The sequence below is a fragment of the Vulpes vulpes genome, chromosome 14, assembly GCF_048418805.1.
Source record: "Vulpes vulpes isolate BD-2025 chromosome 14, VulVul3, whole genome shotgun sequence".
Taxonomy (NCBI): domain Eukaryota; kingdom Metazoa; phylum Chordata; class Mammalia; order Carnivora; family Canidae; genus Vulpes; species Vulpes vulpes.
Genome location: NC_132793.1, coordinates 24,063,614 through 24,085,377, shown reverse-complemented (window position 1 = coordinate 24,085,377; position 21,764 = coordinate 24,063,614). Strand labels below are relative to the sequence as shown.

Genomic DNA, 21,764 nt, shown 5'->3' with positions numbered 1-21,764 from the left:
TTGGACTTTGAAAGTTTTAGAGTTAAAGTGAGAATCATCTTAATAAATAATACAAATGACCTAGTATTATCCAGTTTGTTTTGTTTCCAAGACAACAATTTGTTACTGAGTATATCTTAGAAATATAATAAATGTCACCTTTAAAAAATTTTTGTTAGTGTGTTTTATCTGACATATCTCTTCAGCTTTGTGAATAGAGCTAAATGTTCTTAACCTTTCAACATAGTTTACAAAATACTGTTCTAGACAGTGGTTCTCTCTGCCTTTTATTTTTCTGAAGTACACTTGAGGAAAATGACAATACTGTCAGCAATAGTGGCTCTCTTAAACCAGTCTGTTTGTTTTTAGAAACTAGTTTAAATGCCCCAACCCTTCCCTTTCTTCCTTTCTGATGTGAACTTGGACATTTCCTTTTTTTTTTTTTTTTTTTTAATTTATTTATTTATGATAGTCACACACACACACAGAGAGAGAGGCAGAGACACAGGCAGAGGGAGAAGCAGGCTCCATGCACCGGGAGCCCGATGTGGGATTCGATCCCGGGTCTCCAGGATCACGCCCTGGGCCGAAGGCAGGCGCCAAACCGCTGCGCTACCCAGGGATCCCAACTTGGACATTTCCATCTCTCTCTCTCTCTCTTTTTCTCTCACTAAATGCACCAGGTGAGAAAATTTGAAGCTGTAGAATAGAGGAAAACAAACTAGCAATAGGTAAAAACTTGGAACACTTATTATGCCTAACTATAACTTAAAAAGACTGACAGAATACACAAATACAAACTACAAGAGAGGTATTCAATAATTCCCTGCCCATTCTAGTGGAATTTTTTTTTTTGTAAGATTTTATTTATTTATTCATGAGAGACTCAGAGATTGAGAGAGAGAGAGGGAGAGAGAGAGGCAGAGATAAAGGTGCGGGAGAAGCAGGCTCCATGCAGGAAGCCCGACATGGGACTCAATCCCAGGTCTCCAGGATCAGGTCCTGGGCTGAAGGCCGCGCTAAACCGCTGAGCCACCCGGGCTGCCCTCTAGTGGAATATTTTAAAATGTAAACATTTCTTAGGTTCACAAGTAAGCATTTTTGAATATTTATTCTTATGGCCCAATTAATTTAATATATATCAAATAAAAATGCACTACTGCCTTATAATTTAGTTCCTGTTTTAAAATTCAGTAGTATTGCAGGGTGGGAAGTTGTTGCCAGACCACAGGCTGAAAAACTTAACAGATGCTGTGCTAGCAGTATGAAGGAAGTACTTCGAGAGACTGAAAGAAAATGGTCAATATATAGTAGGAGGAATACTATTAGTTATAACTTGAAGGCTTACTATGTGTAAAAGGTTTTTACTTATATTGTCTCATTTATTCTTCTCACAGTCTTACTATATAAACATTCTTGTATATATATATAAACATTCTTAACAAACTGAAGTTGAGAGAGATTGACCAAAGACTAAAGATAGGTATTAAGGAAGTGGTTAGAAATACTTGAGAAAGAACAGTTGAGTTGTCTTAACAGAGGAATAATTAAGGTATTCTGGACAAAAAGAAAGACTTCACTTGGAGGTATGACAGATTATGTCTTGTTTAGGGAAATGGTGAGTAGTGCTACACTATGAAATCACAGGGTTTCATGGAAGGGAATCGGAGTGCAGGGTTAAACCTGAAAGGGAACGCTGAGGGCAGAGTGTGTGCCAGGTGTTGAGAGTTCAAGGCTTACCATTGGTAATGTGAACAGTGGTTATTACTTTAAGTGGAGGACTGATTTGATCAGATCTCTGGTTTAGTACTCTGTCAGCAACATGAAACAAGTATAGGACCAGAGTCAGACAAGAAGCAGGAAAACCAGTTCAGTGGCCACTGTGAAAGTTTAGAAGAGAGATGAATGATGCCAGGGTAAGGATGTTCTTGGGGACTGAAAACTGATGAGTATGAAGGTTTCTAAGACAGAACGGGCAGAACTTGGTTACCAAAAGATGTTAGGTGGGTTATTAGATGGGTATTATAGGCTAAGTAGATAGGTGGAAACTGAGTGGTGATTCCATGAACCTACTGACATGTTTAATATGCTTGTAGGATATTTATAGATGGGTCTAGTAAACAACTGGAACACTGAACTAAATGATCTAAATGATGCTGCATTTATGGGTAATTTTTGTTTTGTGTACTTGGGAAACAGCTCTTCAACATTTTTAAATTTTTTAATTGTATTTTTTCCTATGTTTTGTAGTCAGTTAAATGAAAAGCCCTTACCTGAAGGCTGGGAAATGAGATTCACAGTTGATGGAATTCCATATTTTGTGGACCACAATAGAAGAACAACCACCTATATTGATCCCCGCACTGGAAAATCTGCACTGTGAGTTTTTTAAACATTGTAGATTAGAAATAAAACAGATTCCTAAGATTGTGTTACAAAGATCTTAATTAGCAAGGAATACCATTCTGTTTGAGTTGAGTTGCCCATAGGTCATTGTTCATTAAATATTTTGTGTTTTTATTACTGTATTTTTTTATCACCATAATTTCTTTTAGAGGCCTTTTTTATGTGTATCTATTCACACAGCACTAAAGAAGTTATTTAGACATTACCAGTACATTACTGCTTACCAATTAATCCTCGATTTCTGATGCCTGCTTTCTTTCAGTTCCATTACCTTTTAACGTAAAAGCTCTTATTACTTTGTTTTTCTTTTCCATTTTCGAAAAGTGACATTGTGTTTTGTTTTGCTTTATGCGGTTTGTTTAAGGGTTTTTTTTTTGTTACGAAATACACATAACACTGTTTTACCATTTTAACCATTTTAAAGTGTATAGTTTAGTGGCATTAAGTACATTCACTTTATTGTGCATCCATCAACACCATCCATTTCCAGAACATTTTTATCATCCCATACTGAAACTCTGTGCCTATTAAATAATAACTCTCCTGTCTCTTCCTTTCCTTAGCCCTTGATAACTATTATACTATCTTGTCTCTAAACTTGACTGTGCATATATATGGAATCATACGGTATTTGTGCTTGTGACTGGTTTATTTCACTTAGCATTATATCTTCAAGGTTCATCTATATTACAGTTTGTATCAGAATTTCATTCCTTTTTATTGCAGAATAATATTTTAGTGTATGTTAATCATATTTATACATCTGTTCATGGACTTTTCAGTTGTTTATATCTTTTGACTATTGTGAATAATGTAGTTGTGAATATGAGTGTACAAATATCTGTTTGAGTTTTTGTTTTCAATTCTTTTGTGTATATACTCCAAAGTGGAATTGCTGGGTCAATGGTAATTTGGTGTTTTTTTGAAGCGCTTCAAGACTTTTCCACATTTTACATTGCCATCAAAGTGTACACAGGTTCCACTTTTCCACATCCATATCAATGGTTATTTTGTTTATTTTTTTTTAAAGATTTTATTTATTTATTCATTAGAGACACACAGAGGCAGAGACCTAGGCAGAGGGAAAAGCAGGCTCCTTGTCGGGAGCCTGATACGGGATTTGATCCCTGGACCCTGGGATCATGACCTGAGCCCCTTAGGCACCCCTGTTTGTTTGTTTTTTAATGTCAACCTAATGGGTATAAAGTGGTATCTCATGTTTTTATTTTTTTATTATTTTAATTTTATTATTTTTTAAATATTTTATTTATTTATTCATGAGAGACAGAGAAAGAGGCAGAGACACACACAGGCAGAGGGAGAAGCAGGCCCCATGCAGGGAGCCCATCCTGAGACTATCCGGGGTCTTCAGGATCACACCCTGGGCTGAAGGCGGCGCTAAACTGCTGAGCCCCCGGGGCTGCCCTCATGTGGTTTTTTATTTGTATTGACTGATGATTTTGAGCATCGTTTCATGTGCTAGTTGACCAAATATTTGTATATCTTCTTTGAAAAAACGTCTATTCAACTTCTTTGCCTGATGATTTTGAGCATCGTTTCATGTGCTAGTTGACCAAATATTTGTATATCTTCTTTGAAAAAACGTCTATTCAACTTCGTTGCCCTTCTTCGAAGCTGGTTTGTTTTTTTATTGTTGGAGTTTAGAAGTTTTTTGTATTCTAGGTATTAATCCCTTACCAGATACATCATTTTCAAATATTTTCTCCTCTTCTGTGCATTGACCTAAGTTTTATAGCTTTAACTCTTAGGTATAGGTTTTGGGTTCATTTTTAGTTAGTTTTTGTAAATGGTGTTAGGAAAGGATCTAACTTCATTTTTTTGCAACTAGAGATCCAGTTTTCCTAGCACCACTTGTTGAAAAGACTGTTAAATGGTCTTGTCACCCTTGTAAAAAATCCTTTGACCATATACATGCAAAGATTTATTTTTGGACTTTGTATTTCATTGGTCATTGTGTCTTTTTATTCTAGTCCCACACTGTTTTCATTACTGTAGATTTTCCTAAATTTTGAACTCCAGAAATGTGAGTTCTCCAAGTTCTTTTTTGAGACTGCCTTGGCCTTTTAGGGTCCCTAAGATTTCATAAGACTTTTTGGATAGATTTTTCTATTGTTGCAAAAAATGTCGTTGGGATTTTGATAGGGATTGCATTGAATTTGTAGTTCTCTTTGTTTTGTTTTGATATCTTAACAATATTACATCTTTTAAGCGATGAACATAGATAGGGTGTCTTTACACTTACTTGTCTTTAATTTCTTCTAACAATGTTTTGTAGTTTTCCAGTATGCCAGTCTTTTACCCTCTTGGTTGAGTTCATTCCTAAGTTTTTTAAAAATGCTATTTGTAAATGGAATTTAAGAAAAAAAATTTCAGATTATTGTTAGTGTATAGAAATGCAACTGATTTTTGTGTTGTTTTATATCATAGTTTGCTGAATGTACTTATTAGTTACAATAGTGTTTTTCCTGGAATCTTTAAGATTTTCTAAATATAAGATTATATAATCTTCAAAGATAATTTTTACTTCTTCCTTCCCAATTTGGATGCCTTTTATTTCTTTTTATTACCTAATTGCCCTGGCTAGAACTTGTAATACTATATCAAATAGAAGGGAAAGCAGGCATTCCTGCCTTGTTTGAAGGAAAGCTTTCATTTTCCCCATTGAGTATGTCAGCTGTGGGATTTTCATATATGGCTCTTATATTGAGGGAGTTTCCTTCTAGTCCTTGTTTGTTGAGTGGTTTTGGGTTTGTTTGTTTTACTATAAAAGGATGTTAAACTTTGTCAGTGGGTTGGTTTTTTGTTTTGTTTTTTTATGGGTTTTTTGGCCTCAATTGAGATGATGTGGGTTTTTCTGTTTTGTTTTTTTGGGTTTTTTGCCTTTGTTATTGATGTTTGGTGTATAGGATTGACATTTCCGGGACGCCCGGATGGCTCAGTGGTTTAGTGCTTGCCTTTGGCCCAGGGCGTGATCCTGGGGACCCAGGATCGAGTCCCATGTCGGGCTCCTGCATGGAGACTGCTTCTCCCTCTGCTTATGTCTGTGCCTCTCTGTGTCTCTATCATGAATAAATAAAATATTTAAAAAAAAAAAAAGAGGATTGACATTTCCTATGTTGAACAATCCTTGCATTCCAAGAATAAATCCCAGTTGGTGAAAAGGATTAAGATATTAATCCTTTTAATATACTACTGAATTCAATTTGCTAATATTTTCTTGCAGACTCTAGTGTTCATAAGAAATATTAGTTTTCCTTTTCTTATTATTTTCTTATTTTTTTATTATTATTAGTAGTTTTCTTGTAGTGTCTCTGGCTTTTACCTTTCATTACTGTTTAGTTTTATAATTTCTGTTTATTAAAAACTTTCAGGGCTCCTGGCTGGCTTAGTCAGTAGAACATGCAGCTCTTCATTTTGGGATTGTGAGTTCAAGCCCCACATTGGGTGTAGAGATTACTTAAAAATAAAATCTTAGGGCAGCCCCAGTGGCGCAGCGGTTTAGTGCCGCCTGCAGCCCAGGGTGTGATCCGGAGACCCTGGATCGAATCCCACATCAGGCTCTCTGCATGGAACCTGCTTCTCCCTCTGCCTGTGTCTCTGCCTCTCATTCTCTCTCTGTGTCTCTATGAATAAATAAATAAAATCTTAAAAAAAAATCTTAAAAACTTTCATGTGTAAAGCACAAACTAGAAATTCAGACCAATTAGTTTTTAATGAAATTAGAAATGATTTAAATATGGAAATACATAATAGATAATTTTGTATCATTCATTTTTAGTTTCAGTTAAGTTTGGGTACATATAACAGAAAACCGTAAAACATAGTGGTTTATTACAAATATATTTCTTTCCATCATTAAGTGCACTACTAATAACCCATGGCTCAATGAAGTCATGCGAAATTAGGAAACATTGTATTTAATGATAACAAAAACACAACACATCACAATTTGTGGGGTTGAACAAAAATAGCTCTTAGAGGAAATCTTACTGCTCTGTATAAGATTAGTTTAGAAAATAAAGGTATAAAATCAGTGATTGCTACTTTCACCTTAATCTAGAAAAGGAAGTTTATTAGACCCCAGATGAACATAAGAAAGGAAATAAGCATAAAAGCAGATATTAATAAAATGAAAATGAGACAATTGAGAACTCAGCTAGAAGTTGGATCTTAGAAAAGATTAATAATATCAATAACCTCTAGTAAACCTGAGGAGAAAAAAGAGAAAACACAAATTACTAACGTGAAATGAAAGAATGACATCACTACATATCCTACACACATCGAAAGATAACAAAGTGTATACTTGAATAACTTTATACCAAGAAGTTTTTTTAGTTTTTATTATTTATTTATTATTATTTTTTTTTAAAGAGAAGAAACAAAATAAAATAAAGAGAGGAAACGAGGAAGGGGAAGGGCGGAGGGAGAGGGAAAGAGAGAATCCTAAGCAGGCTCCATGCTTGGTGTGGGGCTTGATCTCACAACCCTAAGATCATGACCTGAGCCAACATCAAGACAGACACTTAACCAACTGAGCCGCTTTGGCGCCCCAAGAAATTTCATATTTTAGATCAAGTTGACAAATTCCTTGAAAGATACAAGTTACCAAAATGAACACAAAAAGAAATAGTAAATTTAAATAACAGAATATGTAGTAAAGAAATGGAGTTCATAATTAAACAATTTGCCACAAAGAAAATTCTGGCATAGATGGCTTCCACTAATAAATTTTATCAAAATTATAAGTAATAGTATCAATCCTATTTGAATTCTTTCATAAAATACAAGCAATAGGAATACTTCCTAACTCATTTTATGAGGCTCCTGTAAGTCCTGATGCCAACATCAGACAAAATTAGTGTAAGAAAATTATTGACTAATATTTCTATGAATATAGGTATAAAAATCTTTAACAAAATAGTGGCAAATTAAATCCAGAAGATACAAGAGTATATTACACTATTATCATGTCTGTTTTTATCCCAGGATAGCAAGATTGGTTTATTATTTTTTATTTATTTATTTATTTTTTATTTATGATAGTCACAGAGAGAGAGAGAGAGGCAGAGACATAGGCCGAGGGAGAAGCAGGCTCCATGCACCAGGACCCCGACGTGGGATTCGATCCCGGGTCTCCAGGATCGCGCCCTGGGCCAAAGGCAGGCGCCAAACCGCTGCGCCACCCAGGGATCCCGCAAGATTGTTTTAATACACAAAAATCAATATGTAATTTACTACATTTAAAGGACAAAAATCATCAGGAAAGCACTTGACAAAATAAAATACCAGTTTATGATAAACTCTCAGCTGCCTTGCAAACTTTTCTTACATCATCTTAGTGATGAAATCCTCTTAAGAGGGGCACCGGGGTGGCTTAGATGGTTAAGCATCTGCCTTAGGCTCGGGTCATGATTTCCAGGTCCTAAGATGGAGCTCCATATCTGCTTCTCTCTTTCCCTCTGCCTCTCCCCCTGCTTGTGCTCTCTCTCTCTCTCTCTCTCTCTCTCTCTCTCAAATGAATAAAAATCCAAAAAACTTTTAAGACCAAGACAAAGACGATAATAGCTGCTCTCACTACTTCCCTCACCATTATGTAATGGTAGTCCTGTGAAATAAGAGAAAGAAAAAAGATATATAGATGGAAAAGAAAAGGGATGTCTGGGTGGCTCAGGGGTTTAGCATCTGCCTTCCGCTTAGGGCATGATCCCAGAGTTTGGGGATTGAGTCCCACACTGGACTCTGTGCATGGAGCCTGCTTCTCCCTCTGCCTGTGTCTCTGCCCCCCTCTCCCCCCCCCCCCCCCGGTGTGTGTGTCTCTCATGAATAAATAAATAAAATTTAAAAAAAAAGAGAGATGGGAAAGAAAATTAAAACTTTCATACAATTAACATAGTTGTATACATAGAAAATCATAAGGAATCTAGAAAAAAACTACTAGAACTGGTAAGTGAATTTAATAGTGCTGCCGGGTACAAAGTCAAAAGACAAAATCAGGGGATCCCTGGGTGGCGCAGTGGTTTGGCGCCTGCCTTTGGCCCAGGGCTCAATCCTGGAGACCCGGGATCAAATCCCACGTCGGGCTCCCTGCCTGGAGCCTGCTTCTCCCTCTGCCTGTGTCTCTGCCTCTCTCTCTCTCTCTCTCTCTCTCTCTCTGTCTCTCTCTCTGTGTGTTTGTGACTATCATGAATAAATAAATAAAATCTTTAAAAAAAAAACAAAACAAAAGACAAAATCATTTGTATTTCTTTTCTTTTTTAAGATTCTATGTTTAAGTAATTTCTAATGGGGGGCCCAAACCCACAATCCCGACATCAATAATCACATGTTCTACCGACTGAGCCAGCCAGGCACACCTAAGATCAGTTATATTTCTACAGTGAACCTTTAGAAAATGAATTTAAAGGCAGTCCAGGCCTTGCTTGAAAGCTCCATCGTGGAACTATGGGTGGCTCAGCGGTTTGGCGCCTGCCTTCAGCCCAGGGCATGATCCTGGAGTCCTGGGATCGAGTCCCGAGTTGGGCTCCCTGTATGGAGCCTGCTTCTCCTTCTGCCTTTGTCTCTGCCTCTTTATCTCTGTGTCTCTCATGAATAAATAAATAAAATCTTAGGAAGGAAGGGAGGAAGGGAGGAAGGGGAAGGAGAGAAGAGAAGAGGAAAGGAAAGGAAAAGAGAAGAGAAAAAGGAAAAAGAAAAAGGAAAAGAAAAGGAAAAAGAAAGAAAAGAAAAGAAAAGAAAGGAAAAGAAAAAAAAGAAAAGAAAGCTCGCTCCATGGTGTCATCAGTGATCTAGGCTCCTTTCTTTCTGTTCTACCATCCCAGGCCATGGGCTCTTTTCTCGAGGTTACCTGATAGTGTGTGATAGTTGCTGAATCAGTAACACTCTGGGTTGGAATATAGAGGAAGAACAAATTGGAAAGAGAAAAAAACAATTCCTTTTCCAGCTTCTTTGCTCTTTTTGAGCCTTCATGGAAGTCCTATACAACCACAGCTCATCAGCCATGGTTAAGTCGCACAACCACGCTGAGAAATGTAATCTTTATTCTAGCTAGCAATCTGCCCAAGTACATATCAGGAGTCTGATTTAAGGATAAAGGAAAGAATGGATTTGGGGATAGGCAACATTCCCAGATCAAATTTCCTTTACCTAGTCCTGTTAGATTTCACTATATATAAAAGAAAATCCCACAGTGTTTCCTTTTAGAAGATCTAAATTTGTCTCTTAAAACTAGTCCTGGGAAATTTTTTTTTAAAAGGTGGTGTTAGGAGTATGCAATGCTACAGTATTTTTATATTTGAGTACTGAAAGATGTGGTAGTTAGCTCGTCTTCTATATATAATCTTATAAGCTGCTATATATGTCATATTAACATTCCTCCTCAGAGACAATGGACCACAGATAGCCTATGTACGGGACTTCAAGGCAAAAGTTCAGTATTTCCGGTTCTGGTGTCAGGTCAGTATCAGGACTTTTTCTATACTCCCTTTCCTTTGTTATATGTTGCTTATGTTACACAGTGATTGTGAAAATAATTAAACCATAGAAAAACCGGTAAAATGGGAAACATTGGAATCTATCTTTTCTATTTTTAGGGCAAAGAAATAGATTTATCAGTTAGATCATTGGCTTCTGTGATCCAGAAAAATAAATTTGAAACAATTTGAATTAAAAACAGTTACTCTCCTTTCAGTACTCATAACTGACTGCAAAACTCTTCAAACAAATGAGTTAAAACATTTTCTGATGTAGAGTGTAACCAGCCCTTTTCATATCTAACATTTGATATGACTTTCAGATATGTATATATACACACACATATACATAGTTACATTCTGAGTATTCTTCCCAGATGTGATCCGTTATTTCTGATATATAAATATTTTCTGATTTCTTTATGGGTTTTAAATAAAATTAATGTACTAGTAAAAGTGTTACTATGATGAATATTTTTCAGTTAGCAATAATCATGCCTCGGATAAACCTCTTTGGCTACGATATTGCCACTGCACAAAGCTATGATGAATATTTTTCAACTTCAAACTCATGTAGTTAACTGGACCTAGACAAGCAAGAATAATCTAAATTAATTTTTTGAAAATAAAGTTAAAGATTTAATTGACTCATTAAGTAACCACTGCATATGAGATCTTGTTTTCTTTTGTTAATATATCAAATGATCTGTAATTAGCATGAATGCTCACAAATGCATGATTAAACATTATTGAAATAAATTCATATTCATAGTCTACTTGTTTCTCTAAGCAAAGATAAAAATAAATAGAACTTCACTTTCTTGGTTTTTTGATAGGCCATTTTAATAGAGTTAACTTAAATCATTCTTATGTTTCAGCAACTGGCCATGCCACAGCACATAAAGATTACAGTGACAAGAAAAACGTTGTTTGAAGATTCCTTTCAGCAGGTATTGTTTTTTTTTTTCCTAAAGATTTTATTTATTTATTCATGAGAGACACAGGGGGGTGGGCAGAAACATAGGCAGAGGGAGACGCAGGCTCCATGCAGGGAGCCCGATATGGGACTTGATCTCAGGACTCCAGGATCATGCCCTGGGCCAAAGGCAGGCACCAAACCACTGAGCCACCCAGGGAGCCCAGGTATTGTCTTATCCACTTGATGGTTTGCCATGTGGTGGCCTGCCCAGAGCCACTTTTGGTTCTAAGTCTAAATAGTTTGGGCTTTTGAGTTGGAGTCCTTAAAATAAGTATTGCCAGCTGCATTAGTACTTAAAATTTAGGAACATGTAGATAATTTTGTTTGTGTGCTTTTGAAATGTCAGAGTAATTTCAAGTAATTGATGAGTTTCAGGTTTTCATTTCTGTGCTTAGTGTTCAGTTTGAAATAGGTATTTGAGTAAGAAAATAGGTTTTTGGGTAGACAAAAGTCTGGAAATACCTTTATAAACATTATTGGATGGGTAGAAAGGAAGAGGGGAAGACTTTGCTTTTATACTTGCGTGTTACTTGCATTTTTACAATAAGCATTTGTTACTCATAATTTAACAAAAAAAAAATTTTATGTAGGAAAGAAATTGGTCATTGCTTACAATACCAAAATTTAAAAAAGTATTTTTTTCAGAAGTAGTCAACAATGCTTTTATTCTCAGAACCCAAGTTAATTAACACTTTTATTTTGCAACTTAACAACTGCTAATAAATGTTAAGTGATTTTGTTGTAGAGAAGATTAAAATGGCCAGTGAAAAACTGTCTTAAAATGTAAACATCTTGGGGCGCGTGGGTGGTGGCTCAGTGGTTGAGCGTCTGCCTTTAGCTCAGGGCATGATCCCAGTCCCGGGATTGAGTCCCACATCGGGCTCCCTGCAAGGAGCCTGCTTCTCCCTCTGCATATGTCTCTTCCTCTGTCTCTCTCTATCTCCCATGAATAAATAAGTTTTTAAAAAATCTTTAAAAAAAAAACGAAAACATCTACTTAGTCCTTATTTTATGGCCGGATATAGACGTAATTTTTTATTATCAAACCCCTATGATAATTACGGTAGCTACAGCTTCAAAATAAATGGAAAAGAAATCATCTAAGATGGTTGACAGGCCCACTGACTTAGCTGGCTACTTGTTTTCAGAAACAGTTATGTACATGTTTAATGGAACCTCAGTAATATTAAAGGGAAAAGCCAGTTGGCATCCTGCTAAGTAGGAGCAGATAGCTTTTTAGCAGCAGAGCTTAACTAAGGCTAGAGAATTATGCATGATTGCCTTGATCTGATGTAAGTCTCCAAGGCCATTCCCAACCCCAGTCATTACCTACCTCTAATTTTTATATTCTTAACTATGGTGTAGTAGTCCCTGGTGGGCCAGTTTCTTGGAACATAACTTGCTATTGCAGTGCTGAAAGATACAAAACATTAAATATCCCTTTATTTTTTGACTTTTGAAATTTAAAGGCTTTTGCAGAATGACAGACCAGATGGTGCTGAAATAGTTGTTTAAAATTGTCACTCTAGATTTGATATCCATCAAATAGATGTGAAACAACAAAAAAAATTGCTTTGAAGAGTGACAAATCTGATAGCAAAATTAGCGTCAAATTTTCTTCCTAAGTGGTGAATAAAGTTGTTTGGGGTAGTATGTGGTTTTTGGTCATTGCAAAGAGAAATTGCAAGGGGAAATTGCAAGAGAAAAAGATATTTTAATATTAGACATTTATTGGGACATCTGGATGGCTCAGCGGTTGAGCATCTGCTTTTGGCTAAGGGCATGATCCTGGAGTCCAGGGATTGAGTGCCACATTGGGCTCCCTGCATGGAGCCTGCTTCTCTCTCTGCCTATATATATCTCTGCCTCTCTCTCTGTGTCTCTCATGAATAAATAAATTAAATATTTAAAAAAATATATATATTAGACATTTATTAAAGGATGTTATTTTAAAATATTTTTTCCAATTGGTATTTATCAATATCTCAGATCCAAAACTGGTAGAATGGTGTTTCAACAACTGTTTTTATCAATTGTTTTACTTTTATTATTTTGTAGATAATGAGCTTCAATCCCCAAGATCTGCGAAGACGTTTGTGGGTGATTTTTCCAGGAGAAGAAGGTTTAGATTATGGAGGTGTAGCAAGGTAGTGATAATATGAATACTCAGAACTTAGTTCCTTTCTTCCAAAGGTATCATTCACTTTGCTTGCAAGTATTTTCTCAATATTATATTTCAGGAAAATGAATGTAGCAAATTATTATTGTACCTTTATTATGCTGCAGCTACAGAATTTCAGCAAACACTAATTCAACTCTGTCTCTCTAAGGGACTAATAATGGATTTCCCACATTCCTTAGGATAATCCTGTGAGGTAGCATTTTATAGATAATAATGAGGTTTCGAGACTCACCTCGGGTACATAACTAAGATGTAGAGCCTGGATGCAAAGTTTGCATCATACAACCAGAAGTCAGTGTTTAGTCTACTGCCTCATATTTGTTCCATAGAACATAATACAAGGCCCTATAGTGATCAGGTTATTTTCCCCATCACAGATTACTGATACAGATAATAGCCACTCAATTCCCAACTGAGATAATATATCTGTTTTAAGAATACAGACGGATGGGCATCCCGGGTGGCTCAGCAGTTTGGCGCGGCCTTCGGCCCAGGGTGTGATCCTGGAGACCTGGGATCGAGTCCCACGTTTGTGCTTCCTGTATGGAGCCTGCTTCTCCCTCTGCCTGTGTCTCTGCTTCTCTTTCTCTCTCTCTGTCTCTCATGAATAAATAAGTAATCTGAAAAAAAAAAAAAGAATAGAGGGATGTATCAAAAAGGGGTTGAAATTTTAAATTCTGCTTTCTTAATATTTGGAGTTTCTAATCATACCCTGGAAGATAAACTCAAGTAAGAAATTCCTTTGCTTATTCCATAACAGTATAGCACATCAGGCTAAATATTTGCCTAGCAGTGGTAGTATGGAAAGCAAGGACTTTGGAGTCAAGACTGGATTTGAATCCTTTTTCTGCACTCAGTAGTACAACCTGGGGCAAATATCTTCCATTCCATCTGTAAAATAAGAATAGTCACATCTGCTTTTCTAGGATTATTGTGAAGAGTAGAAATAGTGTTTATTAATGACCTAGTTCAGACCCTGCATTTTTGTTTGCTCACTAATTGATAGCTACATTTTAGTAGTTCTTATTTATGCTATGTGTTAAAGTTCACATTTGAAAATATGTGAAGTAACCACTGGTAAATAATGAGTAAAAACATTTAATTTTGTATAAGTTAAAGGTAATTCAGGAGGAGGGCATTTATTCTTAATTAGAAAATCAAATAATAAATATAAGCAGCATTACCACCAGGGGCCATGATTTATAGGAAAAGAAATCTCAGACACAAGCCAATATCATTTGTATTGCCCAGATCCCTTCTGCTTTCTGTTTAATCAGGCCTACTCATAGTGTATAGTAACTATAATCTTATTTCAATATTGGTTGATATTTTCACAGTTGACTTAGAGGTCCTCAGAGCATTTATCTAATGAATGAGTGGCTTCAATTAAGTGTTTTATTGTGTTTGTGAAATTGGAAGTTTTTTCAATTAGCAATAATCGTGCCTCAGATAAACCTCATTGGCTATGATGCTGCCACTGCGCAAAGCTGGAAGTTTTTTAGAGAGCAGTGACATCTGATGAGAATTGCTGTGAGGCTTAGTAACAGATGGAATAATATTAGACCTCCTTCAGCTGCTTTAACTATATGGGTTAATAGTGAATATTAAACTTGGCTCTATAATCGTATTTCATTGATTCTAAGACTAATGCTCACTAATTGATAAATTGATTTAAATGTCTCTGACATTGGGATGTGTATCACAATTATAATTAGAAAAATTTTTAGTAGCTCATTGAATAATGGTGTCTTTTAAGTCGATGATGTCTTAGATTCTCTGAAATATAATATGGAGTGTGTAAGTATCATCTCTATAAATTAGATGTCTATCTGAATAGAAGCAGTTAAAAATCAACATGAGATTAGAAAACTGTCACCAGCCAAGGAGTATAGATTCCTAAGAACTTTGTAGCACTGCACTTTGATTTATTGGCATGGTTTTTTCACCCTAAATTTTCTTTTGATTTCAGAGAGTGGTTCTTTCTTTTGTCACACGAGGTGTTGAACCCAATGTATTGCCTGTTTGAATATGCAGGGAAGGATAACTACTGCTTGCAGATCAATCCCGCTTCTTACATCAATCCAGATCACCTGAAATATTTTCGTTTTATTGGCAGGTTTATTGCTATGGTAAGTACTGGTGAACTCTGTTTACTTTGCTAATTCACTAATATTAAGGTATTGTTTCTTTGACATTTAACTTTCTCATTTGAAATTTTCTCATCACTAAGATTTTTTTTTTTAAGATTGGTTTGTTATATTTGCTATTTTCCCAAAAATGTGCCATAATAGATGACAGGAGAGCTTTATATGAAGAATTAATTAATCTAACATTCTATCATAAAAGGTTTATTTTCTTCTCATATAGGCTCTGTTCCATGGAAAATTCATAGACACAGGTTTTTCTTTGCCATTCTATAAGCGTATATTGAACAAACCAGTTGGACTGAAGGATTTAGAATCTATTGATCCAGAATTTTACAATTCTCTCATCTGGGTTAAGTAAGTTTGTTTCCGTTTAATTTATCAAAATATAGTCTATATGATTTCATTATGGTGTTGGTAACGCCCAAACTGTAAGCAAGTAATTGGTTTATTGAATTTAAATATTAAACTTGTCTCATCCAGTATAATAGATTTTACAGAATACACCTGATATGTTAGGTAAAAATATGACTTTAGAGCGTAATCTTTCCAGTTTTCATATTATTTTGATCCTATGGTTTTAGAGTAATTATTGAAAAACACAGTCCTTTAGTTAAATACTTTTTATATGATTGAATTAGTGTAACAAATAGTATTAATTTCATTTGTGCAGAGAAAACAATATTGAGGAATGTGGTTTGGAAATGTACTTCTCTGTCGATAAAGAAATTTTAGGTGAAATCAAGAGTCATGATTTGAAACCTAATGGTGGCAATATTCTTGTGACAGAAGAAAATAAAGAGGAATATATCAGGTGAGAGAATGCTCCTTTTAACGTACTTTAGCCTTTCTTTTGCGCTAAGCACATTGATAATTGCCTAGTGATACTAGTGGACAGTATTTTAAAATAATGTTTGCCTTTTTACTAATCATTATGAGAACTGATCATGTATAACAAGGACGTGATTGATTGCTTTCTAACTTACAAGTATGTTGAGAGAGGAACAAGGAAAGTGCTATGGAAAGTCAAATGAGGGAGACATCATTTAGTTGTTATGCAGCAAGTAGCTGGTGATATTTAATATGAGCTTTGAAGGTTGGGGAGGATTCACTTGTGTAGAAATGAGAACTGAAGCTATGGGCAGAGATACAAAGGCTGGAAAGCACAAGTCACAAATAGTAACTAGGGAAGTATAGTGTGTGGTGGTGCTTTTAGGCAGCTCAGAGCTGATATCCCATTCTACCATGTCCTGCATTTCAGAGGCCAAGGAAAATGAGGAATCTTTAGAAGATATGGAGGCTAATAAGTCATTATAACCCTTAAGAGAACAGTTAGAACTATACCCAAGTGGTAGATAGAGAAGCCACATTATAAGAAATTAAGGACCGGGATCCCTGGGTGGCTCAGCGGTTTAGAGCCTGCCTTTGGCCCAGGGCGTGATCCTGGAATCCCAGAATCAAGTCCCACGTCGGGCTCCCAGGATGGAACCTGCTTCTTCCTCCTCCTGTGTCTTTGCCCACCCCCCTCTCAAATCTTAAAAAAGAAATTAAGGACCAAATTAGGTAGACAATCTAAATTTCAATTTTAACATCTGGCAGCAGAACAAGAAGTAGAACAGATTCTTGTGGAGGCAGCAGGGTAGAGAGACTGTCCTGCCAGTTAACTTAAACTAAATTTTACAAAGAATTAATCTAATGGGTACTGATAGGTTTATACCCCTTTTCTTGGCATATTTTCAGTTTAACCACAATTTGAAGATTATGAAGGGATAGGAAAGAATGTTGATTATATAGAACTTTCACTTTTTTTCTCCCAAATTGGGAGTTTTAAGAGTAGAAATAGTGCTAGGTCACTCTTTTAAATACCAGTCTGTAACCACTATGCCATGTAACATTGAGTCATTGAAAAGAATCTGAAATTTATATGCAGATATTTTTGTGGGGAGTACTCTAAGATCAGATAAAATTTATAAGTAAAATAATTTATAATGTATCCTCTCATGCTTGCTGAATTGATTGATACTTTAGTGTCAAGAGTTATAGTTCATTCACATAATCTCAACACCAGCTCTGTTAGAGCAGCGTTAGTTTCCATATATCTGCTTTTTCTTGAGTTACAGTTTCTGGGTCTCTTGCTTGCTTTTTCACTTTTTCAATATTAATATATTCACTCCAGCCTTCCTGTGACTAGTATTTGTGTAATAGATCTTCCCCTATCCTTTAGTTTTCAGTCCTGTCTCTGTGTATTTATTAAAAAAAAAATTTTTTTTTAAGATTTTATTTACTCATGAGAGACACAGAGAGAGAGAGGCAGAGACACAGGCAAAGGGAGAAGCAGGCCCCATGCAGGGAGCCCGACATGGGACTCGATCCTGGGTCTCCAGGATCACACTGAAGGCAGCACTAAACTGCTGAGCCACCCAGGCTGCCCTGTATATCTGTGTATTTAAAGTATGTTTCTGACAAGTAGCATATTCTTGGATCTTAATATTTTCATCCAGTCTGATAATCTTAACTTTTTAAATGCACTGTTTAGTACCATTTACATTTAATATGATTACTGATATGGTTGGAGTGAAGTCTGCCACCTTGCTATTTGTTTAATTATCCTAACTTCCTTTGTTCTTCCTTTCCTGCCTTCTTTTGAATTAATAGTTTTTTTAACTTGTCAGATTTTTTTAAAACTATCCCTCTTTAATTATTTTAGTGACTGCTCTAATGATTATAATACATATCCATAATGTCTCACTTATAATTAATGTCTCACTTATAATTAAGATTATATACATATTTATATAACATATAATATTACACTACTACTTGTACAATAGTAAGAAGCTCATAATATAATTTCAGTTATCTCTAACCATTTGTGCAACTGTTGTCAGATTTCTTACCTTATAAACCACATTATTATTAGTTCTTGCTTCAAGCAATTATTAGATGTTTTTAAGTTTTTATTTAAATTCCATTTAGTAGGGTAGCCCTGGTGGCTCAGCAGTTTAGCACCGCCTTCGGCCCAGGGTGTGATCCTGGAGACCCGGGATTGAATGCCATGTCAGACTCCCTGCATGGAGCCTGCTTCTCCTGCCTGTGTCTCTGATGCATGCACGGGCATTCTCTCTCTCTCTCTCTCTCTCTCTCTCTCTCTCTCTCTCTCTCTCATGGATAAATAAAATCTAAATAAATAAATAACAAATAAACATAATCTAAATAAATAAATTCATTCATTCATTCCAGTTAATATACAGTATAAGATTAGTTTTGGGTGTATGTTATAGTGAATCAGCCCTTCTGTACATCATCCTCATCCTCATCTGGTGCTCTTCACAACAAATGTGCACTCCTTATTCCCCACCACCTGCGTCACCCATCCCCGTACCCTGTCCCTTCTACCAGAATTCCAAATCCTGAATTCAGAATTCAATTCTGAATTATAAAGAGTGTTTCTTGATTTGTTTTTATTTTTTTCCTTTTGTTTCTTAAATTCCGCATACAATGAAGTCATATGGTATTTGTTGTTGTCTGACTTCATTAAATATAATAATCTCTAGTTCTATCCACGTCATTTCTTCCTGCAGAATTTTCTTCTGCTTTTCCATCTGTGACCATGTCCTTTCAGTTTAAAAAACTTCATAATTTTTCTTAGTGTGCAACTTCTGGCAATAAATTCTGATTTAGAATTCTAAGCTTAAGAGGGTTTTTCCCCTGTTTTTTTTTAGCATTTTCAATAATGTCATTCTCTTGTTTTTGATGATGTGAGCCATTGGCTTTTTTGTTCTGAGTATGTTTTCTGTGGTTTTTCAAAGAGTTTCTCTTTAATTTTGCTGTTTAACATTTTGACTCTAATATACTCAGTTAGGATTGCTTTTATAGTTATCCAAGTTGGCATTTGCTGAGCTTTTTGTATCTGTGATTGATGCCATTTCAGCAGTTGTGGAAAATTTGGAGACATTATGATATTCCCTTTGCTTCGTTCCATCTCTGCATACTTCAGACTTCATTTAGATGTATATTTAACCTTTGATACTATCCCATCTCAGATACTGTATATATTTTTTATCTTTTTTTTTTTTTATCATTTTGATTGACCTGCTTTTGAATTCACTGTTATTAAGCCCATCCAATAAAATTTTCATTTCTAGATACTCAGATATTCTGTAATTTCCATTTGGTTCTAAAACATTTTTAATAGCTTTTAAAAATTCTGTCTGCTAACTTCAACATTAGACTATCTGTGAGTCTAATTCTATAGACTTATTTTCCCTTGTGTATGAGTCACATTTTCCTGCTTCTTGGCATGTATAGTCATTTCTTATTGTGGATGAGACACAGTAGACTCTGGATTCTTTGTTCTTCCTCTGAAGAATATTGAGTTTTGTTTTGACAGGCAGTTAAATTAAGGGTAGATCACATTGATCCTGTGGAAGCTTGCTAGAGCTGGTCTATTTCCATTTTCCCTTTAATCCTAAAACATAACCTTTATTCCTAAAACATGGCCCTTTCTGGGGCAGCCCGGGTGGCTCAGCGGTTTGGCGCCACCTTCGGCCCACGGCCTGATCCTGGAAACCCCGGGATCGAGTCCCATGTCGGGCTTTCTGCATGGAGCCTGCTTCTTCCTCTGCCTGTGTCTCTGCATCTCGCTCTCTCTGTCTCTCATGAATAAATAAATAAAAATCTTAAAAAGAAAACAAACCAAAACAAAAAAAACATGGCCCTTTCTCCTTAACGATGGAAAGCCTAAGGTGTTTACCATGTAACTTTGTGGGATGTAAACTTAAATTTTGTCCACTGGCACAAGGTAGCTGCTGAAATTTCTGCTTGAGTCTTTGACTTTTCAGTTGTTGCTTTGCACAGGGTTCTTTGGAGGCTTATCATTCTTTACATGTGTATTGTATTTAGCAATCCGCTAAGGATTTGAAGTAAATTCCTGTGCAGATTTGGAATTTGTCTTCTTTTTTCTGGGATTTTTCCATACCAGTTTTGGTAGCTTCAAACTGCTAATAACCTCATGTCTCCTCAGCCCAATGAGACTGTTGCTCTCTGTTTGAGCTTCATTCTCTCGTGCTCTCTAAACTGGGAAATGCCCTCAGGAGAAAAGCCTATTAGTAATGTGAATCTGTTTCAATGTGTCAACCTACTTCTAGAATGTTACGCCCAGTTATTTTTCCCTGCCTTTGATTTTTCTCTAATGCCTTCAAATAGTAGTTTTTGGGGGTGCCTGGGTGGCTCAGCAGTTCAGCGCCTGCTTTCAGTCCAGGGCGTGATCCTGGGGTCCCAGGATCAAGTCTTGATTTGGGCTCTCTGCATGGAGGAGCCTTCTTCTCCCTCTGCCTGTGTCCCTGCCTCTCTCTCTTTCTCTTTCTTGTGTGTGTCTCTCATGAATAAATAAATAAAATCTTTTTAAAAAATAGTAGTTCTTTTTAAGAACATGCCCAGAGTTTATCATTATAATCACCAGGCAGATTAGTCCATTACAGCCTACACTGCCATTTCCCAAAATTTCGGAGGCTTCAGCAAACTTTAGGACTTTTTTGGTCAAGTGATCAAATACCAAAAATATATATTTTTGTTTGCTCATTAAAATTATTAAAAAGTTAGGATCCCTGGGTGGCTCAGTGGTTTGGCGCCTGCCTTTGGCCCAGGGTGCGATCCTGGAGTCCCGGGATTGAGTCCCGCGTCGGGCTCCCTGCATGGGGCCTGCTTCTCCCTCTGCCTGTGTCTCTGCCTCTCTCTGTCTATCATGAATAAATAAATAAATCTTTTTTTTTTAATTGTTAAAAAGTAAACTTACACTAAAATGGAAAAAAAACCCAGCTTGTATTTGTTGTGATTTTTAACTCTGTTAATATGTCCCCAGTAGATGAAGATTAAAGTCAAAGTTGGGGTTCCTGGGTAGCTTATTCATGGTTAAGCATCTTCCTTTGGCTCAGGTCATGATCCCAGTGTCCTAGGATTGAGCTTCTTGCTCATTGGGGAGTCTACTTCTCCTTCTCCTTCTGCCCCCCATCTCTCTTGTGCTCTCTCAAATCTTTAAAAAAAAGTCAAAGTTGAAATCTAAAATATTCAGTAGAGATTTTTGAGAATTTTTATTACAAGTATTTTTTTTTAGGATTTTATTTATTTATTCATGAAAGACACAGAAAGAGAGAAGCAGAGACATAGGCAGAGGGAGAAGCAGACTCCATGCGGGGAGCCCAATGTGGGACTTGATCCCAGCACTTTAAGAGGATCACGATCATACCCTGAGCCGAAAGCAGATGCTCAACCTCTGAGCCACCCAGGTGTCCCCCTTAAAAGTATTTTAATTCAAGGGGCACCTGGCTGGCTCAGTCAGTTAAGCTTTCGACTTTTGGTTTTTGCTCGGGTTCTGATCTCAGGGTGGTGGGATCCAGCTTCACTTCGGGCTCCCCGCTCAACAGGAAACCTGCCAGAAAGTCTGTCTCTCCCTCTTAGCTGTCCCTACTCCTTGACTTACACACACTCTCTCACTTGTGTGCACACTCTCTCTAAAATAAATCATCAAAAGAAGTATTTTTATTCAAAAACATTGGCAAAGGAGAAATCGATTAAGTTAAAAG

General features: G+C 36.3%; 1 protein-coding gene and 2 pseudogenes across 21 annotated transcripts in view; 1 reads left to right on the top strand and 2 right to left on the bottom strand.

Moving 5' to 3' along the window:
• ITCH (itchy E3 ubiquitin protein ligase) overlaps window positions 1–21,764 on the top strand; it is a 155,233-nt gene that overhangs the window by 117,350 nt on the left and 16,119 nt on the right. For all 21 annotated transcript variants that reach the window (XM_026009865.2, XM_026009863.2, XM_072736071.1 and 18 more), the window contains 7 exons: window positions 2,230–2,358; window positions 9,789–9,861; window positions 10,757–10,828; window positions 12,916–13,004; window positions 15,009–15,168; window positions 15,407–15,540; window positions 15,857–15,997. In XM_026009865.2, the coding sequence (XP_025865650.1) occupies window positions 2,230–2,358; window positions 9,789–9,861; window positions 10,757–10,828; window positions 12,916–13,004; window positions 15,009–15,168; window positions 15,407–15,540; window positions 15,857–15,997 (798 nt within the window). The remainder of the gene's footprint in view (window positions 1–2,229; window positions 2,359–9,788; window positions 9,862–10,756; window positions 10,829–12,915; window positions 13,005–15,008; window positions 15,169–15,406; window positions 15,541–15,856; window positions 15,998–21,764) is intronic.
• LOC112928283 (U4 spliceosomal RNA) lies at window positions 10,306–10,421 on the bottom strand (annotated as a pseudogene).
• LOC112928288 (U4 spliceosomal RNA) lies at window positions 14,404–14,528 on the bottom strand (annotated as a pseudogene).